The sequence below is a fragment of the Odocoileus virginianus genome, chromosome 32, assembly GCF_023699985.2.
Source record: "Odocoileus virginianus isolate 20LAN1187 ecotype Illinois chromosome 32, Ovbor_1.2, whole genome shotgun sequence".
NCBI classification, from domain to species: domain Eukaryota; kingdom Metazoa; phylum Chordata; class Mammalia; order Artiodactyla; family Cervidae; genus Odocoileus; species Odocoileus virginianus.
Window position 1 is genome coordinate 19,142,985 of NC_069705.1, and position 20,540 is coordinate 19,163,524.

General features: G+C 44.5%; 1 protein-coding gene across 2 annotated transcripts; it reads left to right on the forward strand.

Moving 5' to 3' along the window:
• Nucleotides 1-8,883: 8,883 nt before the first annotated feature.
• Nucleotides 8,884-20,260, forward strand: PPP1R3B (protein phosphatase 1 regulatory subunit 3B). Of its 2 annotated transcripts, none has more exons than XM_020896805.2 (2): nt 8,884-9,035; nt 15,448-20,260. In XM_020896805.2, the coding sequence occupies exons 1-2, from the start codon at nt 8,899-8,901 to the stop codon at nt 16,328-16,330; spliced, it is 1,020 nt and encodes a 339-aa protein (XP_020752464.1). In that variant the 5' UTR covers nt 8,884-8,898; the 3' UTR covers nt 16,331-20,260. The 2 variants fall into 2 exon arrangements, with proteins under 2 accessions (XP_020752464.1, XP_020752465.1); XM_020896806.2 differs by lacking the exon at nt 8,884-9,035 and adding an exon at nt 9,681-9,863.
• The last annotated feature ends 280 nt before the right edge of the window (nt 20,261-20,540 follow it).

Below are 20,540 nucleotides of genomic sequence, written 5' to 3' on the forward strand. Positions count from 1 at the left end.
ACTGTGTACACTGACACCAGGCAAGAGATCCCCTCCTTCCGTTCTGCATTCGATGTGGGGTTGGTGTTGCCCCAAGGAGCCACTAGTCATGTTCCCCACGATGCTGAGAAGTTTAACCTAGAAACAACCCCACTCCTGCCTTTTTATTATTTGGCTATATGAACCAATTTACTTCTCCGTTTTGTTTGTTTGATTAAGCTAGTTGGGGTGAGGTTTCCCTCTTTTTTTTTAATGTATTTATATATTTTTAAATATTATTTATTTATTCGGCTGCATCGGGTCTCAACTGCAGCAGTGGGACCTAGAATCCAGGCCCTCTGCATTGTAAGTGCAGAGTCTTAGCCACTGGACCACCAAGGAAGTCCCAGGGCTTCCCTCTTTTGCAATCTAATGAGTTCCTGACTCACCCAAGTACCAAACAGAAAGGCTCTGGGATCCACAAATGCGGGTGGTGATCCTGACCCTGACTTTGGTCAGTGTTTGAAGATAGGATGTCAGCTATATGAGCCAAGTTTGCTTGTTAAGAGGGGAAATGCTCTTGTTACTACAGCCCTTAAAACTTGGGAGGACTCGGAAGAACTGGCTGAAGGCCTATCACCTGTATCCTCAGAGTCTGTTGTACTGAATAGCTTTGGTTTTCAGTTATTTCAGAGGGCCATGTTGAAGGTGTAGTCTCCACTAATTGTTGGAAATTCACTGGCTTTTGAGTAGTGGGCAGGAATTTTACACTTGGCCCTTCGTGGGCTTTGGCCATAGGCTCACAGGAGCCCCTTCCTCACTGTAAAGACTGCTCACGTGGGCCTTTCGATTAATTTCCCCTCAGTCTGCCTGGAGGTAAATGCAGAGAGCCCAGTTCGTCCAACTCAAACAGGAGCTGAATCTCTGACTTTAAACAAGTGATGGCACTTTTCTGGGTTTTCGTTTTCTCCCCTGTAAACGAAAGGGTTAGAGGGTGACTAAACTGGAAAACACAAAGTCCTTTTAACTCCAGGGTCTCTGGTTTTGCAGTGTGATTTATAAATGAAAGTCTTGGCATTTGGAGTGAAATTAAAGAGCAAAGATTTGGTATGTGGAGCTCTTCCACCTGAGCAAACACTACGCCCACAAAGTGCAAATTCCCACTGGTAAGGAAAACAATAGACCACCCTTGGAGTGGGAGAGGGAAGGTTCAAGACATCACTGGGAGAGAAAGACCTCTTTGCTCAGCAGCAAATAACACGCCCACTGCCAGATAAGACGATCATTAAAACCCAGGAGAATGGGCAGCACAAAATAGACAATTACATGCAGTGTGAGAACCTCATCAAGGAACTAAATCAGCATGGTGGGTAAGCTAGCACTACTTTAAAAAAAAATACTTCTCAGTCTTCTTGGTATATTTTGTAATATTGGGGAGAATCTGGTAAGAAAATTCGGAAATGTTTGGAAGAAAGGTCATGTACACATATAAAAATGTATGAGTACTAAATTCTTTCAGATGATTCTCTGTGGTTTTCTGACACCCCCTGCAAAACAAATTATTGACGGAAGAAAAAACACCAGACTGACTTCTGAGATCCGGGGTGAAGGACCCTCACACCAGGCCTGCCAAGAGGGCATCACTGAAGCCTGCCCTGAGCAGAAACTGCAGTGGGTGGTAAGGATGTGACCTCCACAGAGGGTGCGCTGCAAAAGGAGCAGACAGTCTAAGAACAAAAGGCCCGTTCCCAGTTTTGAGGGACTGCACACATCAATCAATACTAAGCTTCTTATTGGACTTGGTAAGGAGAAGCTTCAGATCCAGATTTTATTGTATTTAGAATGATCCAGAAATGTGACTTTCATGGCACTTGAGTTTTGTGGAATGAGTCATCCTGGTTATACAGAAAGTGTTCTGGGAAATCTTCAAAATAACCCTCCAGGCAGGCATTAGTATTTCCATTTTACAGATAGGAACACAGAGGCACAAAGTTCGGTAGTACTTTCGCCAAAGTCCACAGCTCACTGTGGCAGAGTCGGTATTTAAATCCAGGACCATCAGATGACTGAGTTCTTAAACACTACATTTCACTATGTCTAGGGCGTGAAGGTTTTATGAGTCTGTATATTTTTATGTCCTCCTAGGAATCTTTGCAGGGAATTGAATCAAAAACCTTCTCTTCTATTTTGCAATATGTTCCTTCTCATAATCAATGACTTTGGATAGTCCCTAAAAGTTGATAGGTAATACTGACTTATAAGAAAGAGAAACACTTATTGACTAATCTTAGAAAATTCCTTGATCTTTATGAATTAAAAGATCATACCAAAAAAGAAAGAAAGGTGGAAAGAAAAAGAACCAGGGTCTATTAATGCTTATATATGGAATCTAGAAAAATCATTCTACTGAACCTATTTGAAGGCCAGGAATAGAAACGCGATCATAGAGAATGGACTTGTGGACAGAAGTGGGGAAGGGGAAGGTAAGAACTGAGAGAGTGGCACCGACATATATACACTCCCATGTATAAGACGGAGAGCTAAAGGGAAGCTGCTGCATAGAACTAGGAGCTCAGCTCCGCACTCTGTGATGACCTTGAGGGGTGGGATGAAGGCGGTGGGAGGGAGGCTCAAGAGGAGAGGATATACGTATACATATGGCTGATCCACATTGGTGTACAACAGAGACTAGCACATCATTGCAAAGCGAGTACACTCCAATAAAATAAAGAAATAAGTCAACCAACCAGCCAACAAACAAAAACATATATTTTTCCAAGTTGTGGAAATTTAGAAAGTCTTTATTTTCCCCTTTACACTTAATATGTTCAAGAGTCCCTATAGTTGAAACTGTATTAGATTCCATAACCAAACACAAAAGGTGTTATTTAAAAAGAGGAATAAGGTACTATACTTAACAACCAAAAAAAAAAATAGAAAAGAGCCAGGATCAAAATCAGTGAAGAAGGTTTAAGTTACTACACCCTTTGGATCAAAGAAAAATAGGAGACAACAAACCCTACTTACAAGGGGCTCTGCATTTGAAGATGACCAGAGAATTAACAGAAGAAAACAGGAACGATGCCAAATATCTTTGCTAAGGTTTACTATATGGTCAGATCAATTTCCAAGGCTTAGAATGTCAAAGTCTGGCTTCGTATATTTTATGGTCCTGGCTGCTTACCAAGTAAGACTCATACAAATAGTTACCGGGTTGTTGTTTTTGGTGAAGTGTAATTTTATAACAAAACTGAGTAGCCTTTATAACAAATGCACTATTGTCCTCTGCATTTTACTATGCAGTAGGTAAAATAACAAGGTTAGTCAGTGACTCTCCCACTGCTTTCTGAGATTTCTGCCTCCTTGGGAATGCAATCAAGGCAAGACGCAGAGATAGAATATTCCCCACACGTGGTGACTTCCTAGCTTTAACTGCCCTAACAGCTCGTGGCTGTGTGTGGAGAAATCATTACCAGGAGTTTCAAGAAGGAAGAATGCAGTTTCTAAGTTCTAATTGTCTAGAGGATATCAAATGATCAGAAAGAAAACCATGAAGTCAGTTCAGCTTCTGACACTAAACTTCAAAGAAAAAGAGGAGTGATAGAAATGTAAAGTTGTGGGAAGACATCGTGTGTACATTTAGACATTTTTGTACCTAAATAGTCTTTTTCCCTCATCCCTCTAATGAGTCATTGTTTTATTTATTTATTTCTATTTTTTAAATTGGAGTATAATTGCTTTGCAGCGTGGTTAGTTTCTGCTGTAGAACAACATGAATCATCTATACGTGTATATATAGATTCCCCTCTGTCTTGAGCCTCCCATCCACCCTCCCCCAGCCCACCTCTCCAGGTCATCACAGAGCACGGAGCTGAGAGCTCCTTGTGTTATGCAGTAGCTTCCCACTAGCTATCTATTTTACTCACAGCAGTGTATATATGTCAATACTACTATCTCAATTTGTCCTGCCCTGTCCTTCCCCCCGCACCTTGTCCGTAAGTCCATTCTCTACATCTGTGTGTCTATTCCTGTCCTGCAAATTGGTTCACCGGTACATTTTTCTAGATTCCATACATATGCGTTAATTATCCGATATTTGTTTTTATCTTTTTGACTTACAAGTCATTGCTTTCTTAATACAAATTATATTATTGCCCATTTCTAAGAGGACAATCCAGGCAGTTTTATAAATATCAGGATGGAACCGGCCAAAATACAATTGTTTACACAAAAGCCCAAAGTGCCTTCAGCATCTGAGGCATTTGACTCCAGAGGCACGCGGCAGAACAGCCCAGCCCGAAGGTCCAAGGCACGCAAGAGCCAAGTGGCCTGTCGCGGCCCTCCAAGCAGCTTGACATGTCACTCTCCTCAAAAACGCATGCCACTTGTCATGACATTCTGAGTGCTATACGTTGCATCACGTGTATATAGTTACAGTTTCAAATATAATTTATGATCAAACCAGTCATGAACGGGGGATGAATGAGCAAAGAATATAAATACACACTGGGTTCTGCCTAATTCCTTTTAAGCCTGTGGCCAAGCGGTACTCTCTGGTTCCCAGCCTCTCCCTTTCTCTCTGACCAGCCACCACTTAATATCGTTTAAGTCAATAATATGGTTATGAAGTCCCCATTCATAACTCAAAATGGCTATGTACTTTGAGACTCAGAGCTAAAGCAAAAGACGAGTGTGGAGCTATTTTCAGCTGGGGAACAGAGTATATGATTCATTAGTGAAAATTCTCATATGGTTTTTTGGTAAGATGAGGTATAATTGCCCAAAGCCCATAAACCAAGACCTTATTAGGATTACTTAACACTTAAACTTCCTCAATAGTGAGACTAAAAAGTCAATACTGATCCTCCTAAAAATGATCTGGTAACACGAATTAAAAGTCTAAAGAAGGTGCATATCCTGTGGGAAACAGACTTATAAGAAAGAATCAGGGATGCTGTCCCCAAATACAAAACAAAAAGTTTAATATAAAAAGAACAAAACAAAATGAAAAGTTAAAAAAAAAAAAGAATCAGGGATGCAGACAAAGATTTAAATATGAAGGTCCTTATCAAAGTATATTTATAATAGAGAAAATTTGGAGAAAAAAAAAATCTAAGCATCCCATAATAAGAAAATAAAGTATGGTCTATTTATGTGAAGGTATATTATGCAGTCATAAAAAGCATGTCAGGAAAATTCTAATATCAATACACTGAAAATGAGCAGTCATGAGAAGAAAATTAAAATATTAAATTTTATATATACTACAATCCTGATAATATAATGTTTGGGCACAGAATAAATACTGAAAGAAAAAACAGCAAGTTACATTGGTAGTTTGTCTGATTGGTAGTTAGTGGTGCTGATTCTGTTTTCATCACAATATTTTTCTGTATTTTCCACAATGTCCACAGTAATCTTGTATTAGTCTTATAATCATAAGCATAATACACAGAACAAATTAAAGATATACCTGGATCATACAAAGCACTGCACTAGATATAAAGCTGGGGAATAAAAGCTGCTCTATTAATGTAACTTTTAAAGGAATGGTCCCTACATCAGCATCATACAGAAACTCAGAAACTCTCAACTATGTAAATTACTGATGGGCTCTAGGAGCTTTGACATGTAGACTACTCAAGATCTTTCAAAGATCTTCACTCCTGTGCTAAGGACATATTCTCACTGACAGAGGCTTACAGAATCCCTTTGCTGGTATTCATCTGCCTGTCCCATAAAACATGACCTAGCAAGTCCCCTTCAGCAATTCTGAAAGAGGGACAGAGGGCCCCAGGTAATATGATGCACCCAGAGCACGTCTGCAGCTCTGACAGGTGCAAACAACGCCTCTCATCTAAATATAAATGGACTTAGGCAGTTTGGAAACAGTCTTTCCCACTTTCTATTCTGATCAAGCAAAAGAATGCTCTCTTCTTTAGTTCTGACTCTCCACGCTGGTTATTTTTTATTTAGATTCACTTTGCAATCACTTAAATTCAAAGAGAAGCAATGTTAGAACTCTAAGACAACAGAAAGAAAGAAAAGGATTTCCAAAATCTTGTGTATTTGAACTGTTTTTGAAATTGTTAAGTTGAGGAGGAGATAAGGCATTAACAACATTTTTTTAAGTTTTCTGGATGAGCAAAAAAAACTGATGTTAACACATGCAGAAGGAAACACTATCTAGTATTTAAGCCAGGAGGATCTAATTTTTAATCAATGGAGTGGAAATTCCTTGGCGGAACATATAGAACTCTGTGCCATTTCCAATTCCTGCCATTCTCTCTCCCATTACCCTTAAATGTTTTCTCCCCCTTCAGGATCCTGCTCAATGGTCACTTCTCAAAGGTCAGCCTTCTCTAACCTTACCCTCTTTCCTCTCCACCACTGTCTTAGCTCCCCAGAGATCTGCCTTTCACACGTTCATTCCACATCATTATTTGCCAATTTAAGAGCTTCTTGAGAGTAAGATAATATATCACTAATTTTTCCATTTCCAGCACCTAGGCTTAAGTTAGTTAATAGTGCACTATAGAATGAATGAACAAATGTGTAAGACATAACTGAAAAAAGTCACAGATGAACCCAAGTGCAAGAATAAGGCAGAGCTACCACTCACAACCATGAAAAAGCGCAGTTTATGGCAAAGTGATCATTGGCTATGCTTAGCCACTGGCCTCTTGGTTTATTTGGGGGAGGAGGATAGGCTTATTAAAGAAAATTAAGGCTATAATTCAATGCCAGATATTAGAAAAGTAACTTGGTAAGCATTGACTAAAGGGTTGAAGTTTTCCATTTTCAGCTTCACTCTTTGTTGCTAGAAAATGAAAGTGTGAAGCACGATTGTCTAAGGGCCAGTCCAGCTCTCTGGGGCTCGGGACTGATGTGAATTCTCCTGGAACAGTTCTCCAGAGCTTGCAACCCAGCTCTATTCCAATCTCAAAGACTGTGCTCTTTTCAAACTCTTAGATGCCACACTCCTACCTACCAAAACTGTGGTGTGCCACAACTAAGTTTAGCCCCACTCTCCTGGTCTGAAATAGTCACCTAAACCACAGGGGAAATTATTACCCATGATTTCCTAGATCTATGTAAGGAAGATGCTTCCAAACCCAAATGTTATAAAATTGTATTTACTTGTCCCAACTCCTTTCCACTTGGGTTCAGATCACCCTTTGCCTGCATATGTTTTGCAATACCTATTGGCTCTTTATCTCTGCCCACTCCTCTAGTATGCTCCCTCCACTTGAGAAATGTAGGCAGCACTTGGCTTCATAAATTTTCGAACTTCTCATCAGCTAATAAAAGGGTGTTTAGAGTTGGCAAAGGAATTATTGCATAGGAATTTTATTTGCCAACTGCCTACCAATAGTTAATTTCCCAGGTGGTCCTTAATTAGATTTATCCACTGAAAGAGAAGAGGACTAATGATCAGCCTTCAGACCGGAAGACTGAGTCTGAGGAAGCTCTCTATAGCACCGAAGACTCCAACTGCACTATTGTAATGGACCAGCATTTTCGTCTTACATTCCTTGTAAAATTAGAAGCTGCTTTTAAATCTCTTACAGCAGAAATTCCCATATGCTATGGTCAACATAATGACTTTTTATAAAGCTAAATATATGCAATATGAAGGACTAGCCTCTACTGTGAGATTAGGCCCTTCCTGTATTTTGTTGTTGTTAAAGAGTGTGTGCATGTGTGCTCGGTAGTGTCCAATTCTTCGCAAACCCACGGGATTCTCCAGGCAAGAATAGTGTATTTCTTCTAAAAATAAAAGGTGGTAACAGAAGACGGTAGGACTTGTTTATGTTTTTACTTGGCACTTTAAAAAGCTGGTAATCCTATATTAATTTCCAAAATTCAGTAAAGCTGGGAAACTGCGATCCTCATCCCTAAAGTGGTTAGCTCAGAGCTGATCACCAAGGAGATGATATCTATGACTACATACATGCATATTTAAATTGATCTCATAGGGGTGGAGGGGCTTCTAAACTCTATTCTAAACTCATCATTCTCTACAGATCTCAAGCTGAAGCACAGAGATCAAGGAGGCCCTGTAGATAAAGGCTGAATCCGTTCATACAGATTCAAGTCAGGTAGTTTCCTCGGAAATATACCTACCTGAGAAACCCTCAACTATATATGCAGTATTCTGAGATGGGGATTGGTCCTTTGCCTCAATAACAACTTTATTAAAAGGATTTTATTGTATTCCAGTCACAAGGAGACCCGGACCGTGATGGGCACAAATCAAGCGTTCAGTAATTATTTTCAACAGTATCCTAGAAGCTGGGGATACTGTTCCCGAAAAGGCTCCACCTAAGGCGGAGGGAAACGCATTTGGCATTCTCTCGGGGCTCCTCTGGGCTCCACGTGTAATGGGGGAACTAGTGGTCACCTGTGAACCCCGTGACTGAAAAGTAAGACAAAGGCGGGGCCGGCGGGAAGGGTGAATGCCACTGCAATCCCGTCCGCGCGCGTAGGGTGACTTTGCCCGGCGAGGACTTTGCCTAGGGAGTGGGAACTGTGCCGGGCACCGGCGTCCACCCCTCTGGCTGTAACGAGATGCTGTGCAGCAGGCAAGTGCCTCTGCCCCCTGGCGCCCGTTCCCCCGGCTTCGGATAAAATTATGACCCACCGCCCCCTTTCCACCCCCTGGAACCCGGCCCTATCGCTCCGGGCGCGCAGCCTATCACGTGGCGCGGCGGTGCTCCGGCGGGACTGCGGCTCCGCGGTCATTGGTGGACGGCGCGCGTCCCGGGCGCGCCCATTGGCTGTGGGGGGCGTTCACGTGAAAGGGGGGGTCTGGGAAGGCGTCCCGAGTGGGGAGAGGTGGCCTGAAAGTTAAAGGGAGCCGCGCGGCGGCTGGAAGCTAGAGTCCCAGGTGAGGGGCCGCAGGGAGGAGGCGGGCGGGCTGCTCTAGCGCACGGACGGATGCGGCTGCCCGCGGAGGGCGCCCACCTGAGCCCCGGCCCCCGCTCCTGCTGTCGCCGCCGCTGCCCCTGCCACCCTGGGGCGGATGCTGCCGCAGGCTGGCGCCTCCGCACCTCGGGGCTTATGAGCTGTACCAGGTACGTCCCCCACCAAGCCCGCAAGGCCCGATGCCCGGCCACAGAAAAGGCGACGAGCGCACGCATCAGGGACCCTCTCTGGTTCCTGCCGCACACGCTTTCTCAGGCCAGCTTGCAGTTACACTCTGGGCATGGGACACTCAAAGGGCTCGAGGAAACTTGCTTCCTCGTGCAGAGGGCAATGCAGGGACCAGAGGTTGGATGGAGCCTGGCCGGACCCACGTGATGCACCGAAGGGGGTCCTGGCCACTGTGGGAGGCTGGGGCTGGGAGTCCAGACCACTTTGGGTCCCTACTGTGCCGAGTTCGAACCTGACACTAGGCTTTTCCGGCTGGGAACCGACACTCCTAGAGCTGAGCCCTGGGATCTTGAGCACACGGGAAAGTCGCTGCGTCTCTCACCCCGCCTCGACTTCCCGTTACAACGTAGGGGAACACACTGGGTGATCTCTCGAGTCGCCGAGGGCTACGGGACACGGAGCGCACCGGCGGCTGGGGCCACCCGGAGCCGAGCCACCTCGGGTCCCCAGCCCCCAGACAGGCCGTCCTGGGCCGGCGGGGTCGAGGTGGCCGCGCGGGGACGCTCTCGCGGCGCCTCTCCGCCCGGGGTGGCCCCGCCGCCCCGCCCCGGTGTGATAACTAGGGCTCCTCCTCCTTGTCGTCTTCCTCCCCCTGCCGGTCACAACTCCGGGAACCCAGCCCAAGCCCTGCCTCCCGGACACACACCGGGGCTCACGTAGTCTGGTGGCGGCAGCCTCCCTGCCACCTCCCTCCGGGTTCTCCGATGCGGCGAGCCAGCTGGAAAGGGGGCTTCCCCGCAGCCCCACAGGTGGGTTCCCGCTCGGCGAAGGATCTCAGGGAGGGTTTGGGGGCGGGGTGCAGCCCGGGCCTGGCTGGACCCAGGGGGCAGTGACCTGGGGGAACTTCGAAGCCAGGACCCCCTGGCCTGCCCCCGTGTCCTGTTTCTGCCACCCTTTTGAGTCCAGAGAAAGAGGTGTGGAAGCGACTCAGTGCAAAAGAGGGAGCAGAGAGCCCAGAACATACTAGAAGGTTTGGGCTCTCTTCTGGTATTGTTTGCTGCAGAAGAGGAGCAAATTGAGAACTTGGAGAGTTGCTAGAAGATGTTGGGGCCTGTGGTCTGTGTGGCCAGGCCTCCCTGGGAGACCCACGGTCCAGGAGAAGGGAGAGGAAGGCCTTCAGGCTGGGGTGCAGAGGAGAAGAGGAAATGGTTCATTTGGCAGCGTTGTCCAGGAGCCAAGACTAAAGTGAAGACAGCTGGAGGCTTTACCCCAAAAGTAAAGTTGAGGTATTTAGGGAAAAGTTAGTGGGAAAAGAAGAACCATCAGGCAGTATCAGCAACCCAGAATGTCAGAGCTCAAAAGGGATCTCAGGGGAGAAGCTGAAGCCCAGAGAGGTTGAGTAATTTGCCCTGAGTGCCACAGCGACGTGTAGGCATTCCTAGGCCAGTGCGCTATATTTCATATTGGACACTTTTAGATGCGGACATTGTGCCATTTTAACTTATCTCTTGTCTATAATATGCAACCTCATCCACAGATACTTATCTCAGAGATGCTTTGGATGGCAGTGACAGAATAGAGAAGTCCAAGTGGCATCTAGTGCTGCGAATAAGGGCCCCATGGTCAGAGTACCAAGGGAAAGATGCCAACTTTGTTCACACTATGGCAGCCAAACCTTTTGGGAGCAAGTAAATAGAGAAATGCCAAAAGAGTAGGTGGCCACATCTTTAAAACAAAAATTGTACCTGGTAGCTTGGTTGTGAATGCTTACCTTCACAATGTAACTTCAGTGTTCCTGGTGAGTTATTGGTGCGTCTGATATTTCTGTCTTTTCTTATCAGAGTGCAAGAGAATGGGGGAGGCAATGTGTTGGCCTCAATACAGAAGAAAAAGATTTGCTTTCTATAAAAGGCACAGCCAGAGAGTCAGTAGTTCAGCTGCTTGAAACTGTGAAGGTTATAGGGTTATTTTCTGTACAAGTTGATAGATTTTAGAGAAAAATCACCATGACATGTAACCCTTGCCAGCTGTCTTGAGAGGGTGTGTTGTTTGTCACCAGTGGAACAGGAAAAGCTTTTATGCAAAACTCTCCATGTTCTCTCTAATTTGCATGGAGTGTTAGGGTTTGTCTTCTTTTTGACCCGAAACCCTGAAACGTACACTTAGACACGTCCGGTCTCTCATGGGGCAAGATCTCCTAGGCATCTATTTGGAAGCAAAAGTTTTGAGAATCCTTGCTGGTCTGAGTAACAGCTACTCACAGTCTTGTGACCTTGTCCTGCAAAGAACTGGTATCCAGGTCCGATGTCATCTCTGCTGGTTCAGTTGTGTGTCCACATCTCCTTCTGTTTGTTTTTTTTTTCCCTGACCAACCTTGGTGACTCATATTACCTGGCTTGGGCGAGGGAAAGGGCAGAACTCCCAAAGAGTCTGTCAGAAGAGAGGGTGTGAGTACAGCCCAACGCATCCTGTGTTGGAACTGATCATTTTCATGCCATTTAAGGATTAAAACACCTGTCCACGTGCCTGCCTTTCAGGGACTTAGGAAGCTCTAATTACCTTGTGTGTCTCCAGTGACGGGTGCGTCTGGGTGTTGGTCATCGTGGTCAGGGTCCATCAGGGAATTTCTGAGTAGGTCAGGAAGGCTTCCACCAAACCAGCACTTCGGTGCACCAGTTCTTGGAGAATGATCTGAATAAAAGCTGGAAGCTACCTGTGAGGATGGACAAGGGAGCCAAGAGTCAGACTGCACCCTCTGTTGAAGCCACAGGCGTTAGTGACCTCCCCTCCAGCACTGGCAACACCGAAAAAGTGAAGGGATTCTGGGCTGGCGTCCAGGAGGAACGCCTGGGCCCCCACGTGGTTCACCTTCCTTTTGCCGTTCATGGAGAAAGTCACACAACCAATTCCACTCTGGAAAGTACCAGTGGAATTGTTTAATTCCAGTCCACAGTGCCAGTGGAGTCTGGCTCTGACTCCAGCCTCACCTCCTCAACCCCCCAACCCCCTGTTCTTAAAGCCCGGTGATAAAAGGGATCCCAGGGGTACATTTATACCTCTGGGTCCAAATACTGAAACTTTACCAATGCTTTCAACTAAGCCTCTCTAACCAGCGGGGTTAGAACTTGAGAGCAATTGCCGTCGACTACAAGTGTGCAGTTGCTGTTGCTGATCCCCTTGTGTTAGAATTCTGTTTCCACAATATTTTGAGAGCTCCCCAACCATTTTCTAATGATCTGTTTTAAGGTTGTGCGGGAAAGCACGTATGAGGGTGGTTTGCAGGCTTGCTGGACGCATGTAGAGAGCCTGCAGTTGACCTTGTGCTGACTCAGGTCAGGAGGAAGCTGCTGTGGCCAAGGAGGAACCCCTCCTCCCTTAGTTCATACCCAGGTTGTCAGGGGGTGGGCAGAGGAGGTGGGGCTGGGATGCCCGGCTTTGCCTGCTGTTTGGTTATTTTTAATTAACAATTCATTCAAAAAACAAAAGCTACCTGTGTTAAAAGTAGAGCTGAAAATGTGATTCCAATGCATTCTAACAGAGTTTTGCAATGAACAGAGGAAAAGAAAACTTGAATTACTTTTTAGGTGTAGGGTTTTTTGGTGTTTGTTTTACATTGAACCCCTCAGTGAACCCACTGACTTTCTTTTTTTTTTAAGTTGTCTTGCCCAGTTCAGTCAGAACTTGCCTTTCCAGAACAATTGCATGGGTGTAAACAAATATAATAGCCAGTTTGCTCCGAAATTTTTCACTTGTTTCACTTTGTTAGAGGAGAAACAGTAACACAGACATCCTTTAAAATGCATCTTGATGGCTACATTCTGGCTATAAATTAAGATAAGAACATTTAGAAATGTTGGGCCATTTCAGACTAATATAGGTACTTGTGTTATTATTGTTTTGTCTCTGAACGTGTGGGTTTCTCCACTTGTTCATCACTAAATGATTCCTGCATCCTGAAGAAGTGCTATTTTTTTTGTTTGTTTTGGAAAATGGGATCAAATCCAATATGTCTTCATACTTTCTCACTTTTCTTTATGTATTTGATCATCGAAATCAGAAGCTGAGGAGCAGATATTATTTATGGGTCTGGTATTGTTTGTGAGACCAGTGATCTCCCCTCTTGTCAGAAGATGAGCAACAGTTTGCCAGTCTTTCTCCTGAACTACCATCATCAATCCACAGCAGAGCACCCTTCCCGTGGAGGGGAGATTAGGGGAGGCCTGAGAGTTGGTACCCCAACATACCACCACACACTATTGCCACACTAGAGCCTTTGTTATGAGGGAAGATGTGATTGGCAACTAATCCAGACCCTGTGTTCTGTGATTCTCAGACCAGAGATTTTAATCCAGATTTCATCACTGACTTCTTCAGTTAGCCTTTTGGAACTGTCAAATCAGGATATCAATTTGCCATGGTAATTTGAAATTCAAATGGCTGGGCTCTAGTGTGGAAATAGTGTTGGGTGAGTTTTGGCAAATCTTAAGATATCTGAGATGTTTTACTATATTTATTCTGTTTTCTTGGTTAGAGAAGTTCTATTATTTTAGAAAAGATAAGACAGTACAAAGCAGGAAAACAGAAATCTCCTGAAATCCCATCACCTTGATATTTTGACAGTTTTAAGTATATCTCTAGTCTTTTTTCTGTGCATATATGTAATAATTTTGCCCTACAAGTCTAGTCTGTCTGTATAATTTTATCTTCTCCATTTTTTACATTGAAAGTGAAAGTGAAAGTCGCTCAGTCATGTTTGACTCTTTGTGACCCCATGAACTGTATAGTATAGACTTGACTGTATAGACTGGACTGTATAGAATTCTCCAGGCCAGAATACTGAAGTGGGTAGCCTTTCCCTTCTCCAGGGGATCTTCCCAACCCAGGGATCGAACCCAGGTCTCCTGCATTGCACATGGATTCTTTACCAGCTAAGCCACAAGGGAAGCCCAAGAATACTGGAGTGGGTAGCCTTTCCCTCTTCCAGCAGATCTTTCCAACCCTGAAATCAAACCAGGGTTTCCTACATTGCAGGTGGATTCTTTACCAACTTAGCTATCAAGGAAACCCATTTTTTACATTAATCATATATTATGAATTTTTATGCCTTTTAAGTCTTTTTTACAAATAATCATTTTAATGATATAAAATTATATCACATGATTATAGTATATTTGATTTAATTGGCTACCTGTTATTGGTCATTTAGTTTATTTTCTCACATTTCCCCCTCCACTTAATGTTGCATTGAATAATTTAATACATTAATCTTCATGCATTTTAAATTATTCCCTTAAGTTTAACACCTGTATGTGATATAAGAACCCAAAAGTATAAGATTTAGAAATTTTGTGCCATTTGGACTAATACAGATATTTGTATTATCTTTTAAAATTCTTTCCTAACTCATTAGGTAAAAACAGGCACTGTTTTCTAATCTAAATTTCTTAAATTACTTACAAGCTTTGACATTTTGCATAATTATGAGCCACTTTTAAATTTCTTCCATGAATTGTCTATTTGTGCTCTTTGCTTATTTTTCTACATGGAATATTTGACTTTGTTATTATTTTATAAAATCTCTTTATATATTAAGATATTAACACTTTGCTGCCATGCTTTTTGGAAAATATTTTTCACAGTTTGTCTTGTTTTTTTTAGTTTTACTTACTTTATTCCCTTATGCAAAAAATATTGTTTTTATGAAGTCAGATTCAATGTAATTTTTAGCATGATTCTCTTTGCTTTTTATTCTTATAGAGGCTGTTTTCACTGTAGAAAAAAACAATTATTCGCTGATACAAAAGGTTTAAAAATGCTAAATTGCTGGCCCTTTTTAAAAACATACTGGAATATAAAAACCGACTGTACATTGAATGAAGACAGGTTGGGGGTCTGTCTTCACTACTGAATCCAGGGTCTGGCATCATGCCTGGCACAGAGCAAATGACAGTCAGTATTTGTGGGATGAATTCATTTCTTTTTATTGGATGAGAGCAAACTGCTCAGCAAGGTGTGCCACAAAAAATGGAGGCTTCCCTCATTAGGAATAAGTTTTGGAAACTCCACAAACAGCATGCTCTTTTCATTATTCCCCACAATCATCAGTGTACTGAAGGCCTCAAGAAGTCCTGACAGGGAAGCCCGTGAACTGGTTTTAAGACCAGTGGTTCCACACTTCTTTGGTTTTAACCTGGGTCCTCTCCCCCGGCCCACCCTCCACTTACACTTTTAATCTCCCCTGAAACCATGGTCACACTGGACCACCCTTGAGTTAACAATGAGCTGTGACCACGTGGGCAGAGATGAAGGCAAACGCAGCTTGCTGGTCCCTGTTGGAAGGATGAGTCTGAACGTGTCTGACCTCCATTCTGTTTTGTCTTTCTCCTTGGTCAGGGTTCTAGCGTGTTCCTCTAGCCCCGTGATGGCCGTGGACATCGAGTGCAGGTACAGCTGCATGGCCCCCTCCTTGCGCAGAGAGCGGTTCGCCTTCCAGATCGCCCCGAAGCCAAGCAAACCTCTGAGGCCTTGTATTCAGCTGAGCAGCAAGAATGAAGCCAGTGGGACTGTGGCCCCCACAGTCCAGGAGAAAAAGGTGAAGAAGCGGGTGTCCTTTGCCGACAACCAGGGCCTGGCCCTGACGATGGTCAAGGTGTTCTCTGAGTTCGATGACCCATTAGATATTCCACTGAACATCACCGAGCTCCTGGACAGCATCGTGAGCCTGACCACAGCGGAGAGTGAGAGCTTTGTGTTGGATTTCTCACAGCCGTCGGCAGACTACCTGGACTTCAGAAATCGGCTTCAGACCGACCACGTGTGCCTGGAGAACTGCGTTCTGAAGGACAGGTCCATTGCAGGCACCGTGAAGGTGCAGAACCTTGCATTCGAGAAGACGGTCAAAGTCCGGATGACCTTTGACACCTGGAAGAGCTTCACAGACTTTCCCTGTTGCTACGTGAAGGACACATACGCGGGTTCAGACAAGGACACGTTCTCCTTTGACATCAACTTGCCTGAGAAAATTCAGTCTTACGAGAGGATGGAGTTCGCCGTGTGCTACGAGTGCAATGGACAGATGTACTGGGACAGCAACAAAGGCAAAAACTATAGGATCATCCGGGCAGAGCTGCAGTCTACCCAAGGAACAGCCCAGCCGCCAAACGGACCAGATTTTGAAATAGCCTTTGACCAGTTTGGAAGCCCCCGATGTTCCTACGGTCTGTTTCCGGAGTGGCCTAGTTATTTAGGATACGAGAAGCTTGGGCCGTACTACTAGTGACAGCCTGAGATGGAGCCGGGCTCAGTGGGCGCAGATGAGCCAAGCTGCAGTCATCCTGGGGTGGAGATGGAAGCCCAGAGAAAAGCTGAACTGCCATCAGACACAGTTTTGAAAATAATGGATCCTAGTCACTTTTCTCCTTCAGTCAACCAAGACAGCCAGGTTTAGATCACAGAACTGGGTTCACGCTTGGAGGAGATGGCTGTGCTGGTCCGTTTGGCAATGAGGGTCTGAGCAGGATGATGCTTTAAAGGGTCTGGACAGGACCCGGGCTTGTGGGCAGCCCTGGCCGGGCCAGAGGATGTTGGCTCAATGATAAGGAGTCCCTCTCCTCTCGGGTGTGGGAAGTCAGTCCCCTGGCAAGTCCTCGGTCCTCCCGTGTCCCCTCTTCTGGGGGTCTTCGCCACCCAGCCAGGGCCTTCTCGCCTGTTGCAGCTGCCCTGTGTCTACATGGGCTTCACACTGTATCTTTGCATTTTTGTGCACTTGGTTTTCTTCCACAGTTCAGCTGATGTTCAGGAAAAGATGATACAGACCGATCAACTTGTGATGGAGACGGGCATTTCCTCTTTCTGACCCCGCGTTGACAGCCCAGCAGAGGACGACACACCAGCTATGGGAAGTCAGCTGGTTCCTGGGTGGTGTCACCAGCGGTGCACTAGGCTGATGCAGGCAGGACAGGCATGAGTGGGACATGAGCTTCTCCTCTTGGCTTTAGGGGAGCTTTCTAGGCCCTCACTCTTACCCTGAGTAACCGGACAGCTTGGTTACAAGACTTGTTGTAACTTGCTCAGCTGACTTGCCCGTCTCTTTCTTCACAAAAGGATTTTAGAATCTCTTTTCCTGGAGAGTCATCATTTATGCCGTGTTTGGGATGTTTGGATTTGCAGATTCAATATATCCTCCACACCTCCAGAAAACATTTGGTTGTATTTTTACTGTGATTTACAACAGCCACGTTGTAAACAACATTTTACCAGCCCCCACGGACTTTGATATGGTTGTTCTTATTTATGGTGTGTGGGTGTGGAAAGGGATGGGGAAGAAAACCTCACCAAGTTCTCAGATTTGATTTTTATTGTTTGCCAGCTCTGAAATATCATAGACTCATTGTTCTTAACCATATTGGACTAAAGCATTACAAGTCTGTTGGTTCACACTGTTGTGAAATTCGTGGGACTTTCCTTGTCCAATGGATCCCCAAACCCTGTGATTTTTCTTGGACAAGATTCATTGGTACTTGGGAATGTTTAAAAAGTACTTTTATATGTGTATTTGTAGAAGGTTTGGGTTTTGTTTTTATTTTTGGAACTTAATTAAAGGACCGCCTCGTTTTTCTTCTGCCTGATCTTACTAAAGTGAGGTCTTCCTAAGGGGAGGCAGGAGATGGGGTGCCCCACTCCCTAGATCTGGGGACACAGACCCTGGACTCTCAAGCAAAGAGTCTTCTTTTGCTTGCATTCTCCAGATCGGTTAGAAGAGACCTCCTGCTTTCTGTGGCTTTTGTAAATCAGCATTGAGCAGATCTCAAGTGTCTTGGCTCCTAGAGTTTTGTGGTTGGGTTTTTTTTTTCTTTTCTTTTTCGAACTTTAAAATGTTTTGATTTTTTAAAATGCTCTTAAGTGGTGTTCCACAGAGTTCTTATCCCTAAAACTGGCTGTGATTAGTCTGCAACCTAGTGCCTTATTTTTTATGTCTCTCCCAGGTGGCCAGCACTGGGGGATTACATACTAATGTAATTTAAGGGACAATCACATTTTTTTCTTATGCCGACATTGGGCAGAACTGGGTTTTATCTAAGCATGTCTTACATCCGGTACACAGACAAGATTCTCTATGTTACAAATCTGGTGATCAGAATTGTTATACAAGAGTGTAAATCTACACCATTTGGAAGCAAACCTAATTCTATACGGGTCATGAATTTATTTTGCTTTAAGAAGTCCCTTCCCTCCTCCTGCAATTTATGGAAGGTACAAAGTGTACTGTCATTTCCTTATGACCAGATCCTTCTCTGTTAGTAAGAAAAATGCCTCAAGTGACTTCTGTATGGTTTTAAGTCATTGTGATCTGAAGGCATTCCCATGTCAAAATTTGAAATATGGTAATTCAGTGATAAGTATCTCTTTCAAAACGACCACAAACCCTCCCCCTACCCTTCTTTCCTCCCAGCTTATCCCAGCTTTTCTGCTGGGGGCACTGGTTGCAAACCCCCTCACCAGTGCACCTGGGTTGCTCACCCCACTGGGCAAGTCCTTACCTGCTGGCAAAGAAAGACCCTTCTCTGACTAAAGCAAGTGCCTGCCCGAGCTCCCTGGCAGCACTGTCAGGCAGTAAGGTTTCAGCCTCTGAAGAGCACTGTCTCCTCTTTACCAGTCAGTCTGTCTCCTCTTGGGCTTCCCACATGGCGCAGGTGATTAGGAACCCACCTGCTAATGCAGAGAACTTAAGAGAAGCTTGATCCCTGGGTTGGGAAGATCCCTTGGAGAAGGGTGCGGCCAACCCACTCCAGGGTTTTTGCCTGGAGAGTCCCACAGACAGAGGAGCTTGGCGGTCTACAGTCCATAGAGTCGTAAAGAGTTGGACACTACTGAAGTGATTTAGCACGCACACATGCTGTCTGCTTTGGGGCCAGTTCTCTTCCAGGATATCAACAGCTGGCCTCAGGACCTGCTGCCAGGGGCTCTCTCCTTGGTTCCTAACTCACCAGCAGGAATATGTCTGCACACTTCAGAAAGGGACAGGTTTCTTATCTGGAGACATGACTGCAGCTCAGCTGTCCAGGGGCGGGGAGGCAGCTTCATTTCTGTTTCATATTTATTCCCCCATGTGTCCTGGGGAGTGTTTGCAAATTAGGTGCAATAAATAAACTAGGTGCTCTAAAGATAGATTTTATACAATAAGCTTTCAGTGTTTCTTGGAAGATGGCAGCATTTGGGCAAGATTGTTTTTTTCCTCAAGTGTTCTTGTTACAGGTGAGAAACAGTGAAGTTACATAGTTCTCCAGAGATTAAAACAACTTCAGAGTCAAGGTAGGGTGTATTTTCTAAGGTTAAATCTGAACGGTGGCAGAACATTACTCTTTCAATGTTTTCTGAAGATGTAAATTTTAAACTGCTAAAAGAATGTTTTGTGGTTTTGATCTTTGCCTATAATTTGACATTTTTAAAAACAAGCGTTACTTGTAGCCACTGGGATACTAAATGACTTCTATATATATGTGTGTGTGTGTGTGTGTGTGTGTAAACCCCCCAAAAGTATTTGCTCACTTTTCAGAAGTTCTGTGGGCTAGGGTTTCCCTCTCAATGGACAGTGAGTGAAAACTTCAGTGTCCTTCCTTCAAAGCCCTTGACTGGATGTGATTTGCTAGAGAAAGCACCATGGCTTCTGCCCTGGGAGGTCCTGACGTCCTCATCTCTCCTGAAATGACCACAGACATTGGGGCTAAGATGTTATACTTACAATGTGATCTCTCAGCTCATCTGAAGACACTTTGCCAGCATATCTTCACCTCCTGAAGTGGGACGCATCTGAACGGGAAGGACAGACAGCTGTGAGGATGGGCAGCTTTTCCTTGTTAGGGTTGTAAAGCATTGGGGCGCAAGTTGTAAAGCTGTGGATGGTTTGAGTCCTGTTTATCAGTTTCTAGAGTCGGCTGGACCTGTGAGGACTCCAAGAACACAGCTGTGATGGTGGCAGTCCACTCTTCTATGTGAATGTAGAACCGGAGACTCAACTTCATTTTCATGCCTGAAAGTGCCTTGTCGAGAAAGTTCCACAGGTTTTTTAAAAAAAAATACATATTTTTGTACACAAAGGGGAAATGCACTTTAAAAATCACAAGAATGGATGCCTTGTGTGTGGTATAAGAGAGTGGTTTGTTTGGATCTCAAATGCAAAAATGTAATAAAGGAAGAAAACCCCAAATGGAAAGTGTCCTATTTTAAAACTGACTCTCTTAGAGTCAGAGGTTGGGGAGTAACATTTTCAGTCAGTGTGTTTCCACATATAGAAAGCCAGTTTCCAAAAGGGCTAGGACACAATCAGCGGCTAAGCTGAAAAGCTGGAAGATGCAGAGAAAGGAGTAGTTGCTTTTTAAGCTGTTAAAACAGCCAAGGCTGATTACAACTAAGAAAATGATTGCCAGGGAAGAGGCAGAGGGGCCTGAGTTGTTATGAATCATTTTTAATGATCTGAGGGCAGGTCT

Coding starts and splice junctions, on each gene's coding strand:
- PPP1R3B (XM_020896805.2), top strand. CDS start 8,899: ATGCGGCTGCCCGCGGAGGGCGCCCACCTGAGCCCCGGCCCCCGCTCC. Junction 9,036..15,447: donor GGGCTTATGAGCTGTACCAG/GTACGTCCCCCA, acceptor CTCCTTGGTCAG/GGTTCTAGCGTGTTCCTCTA.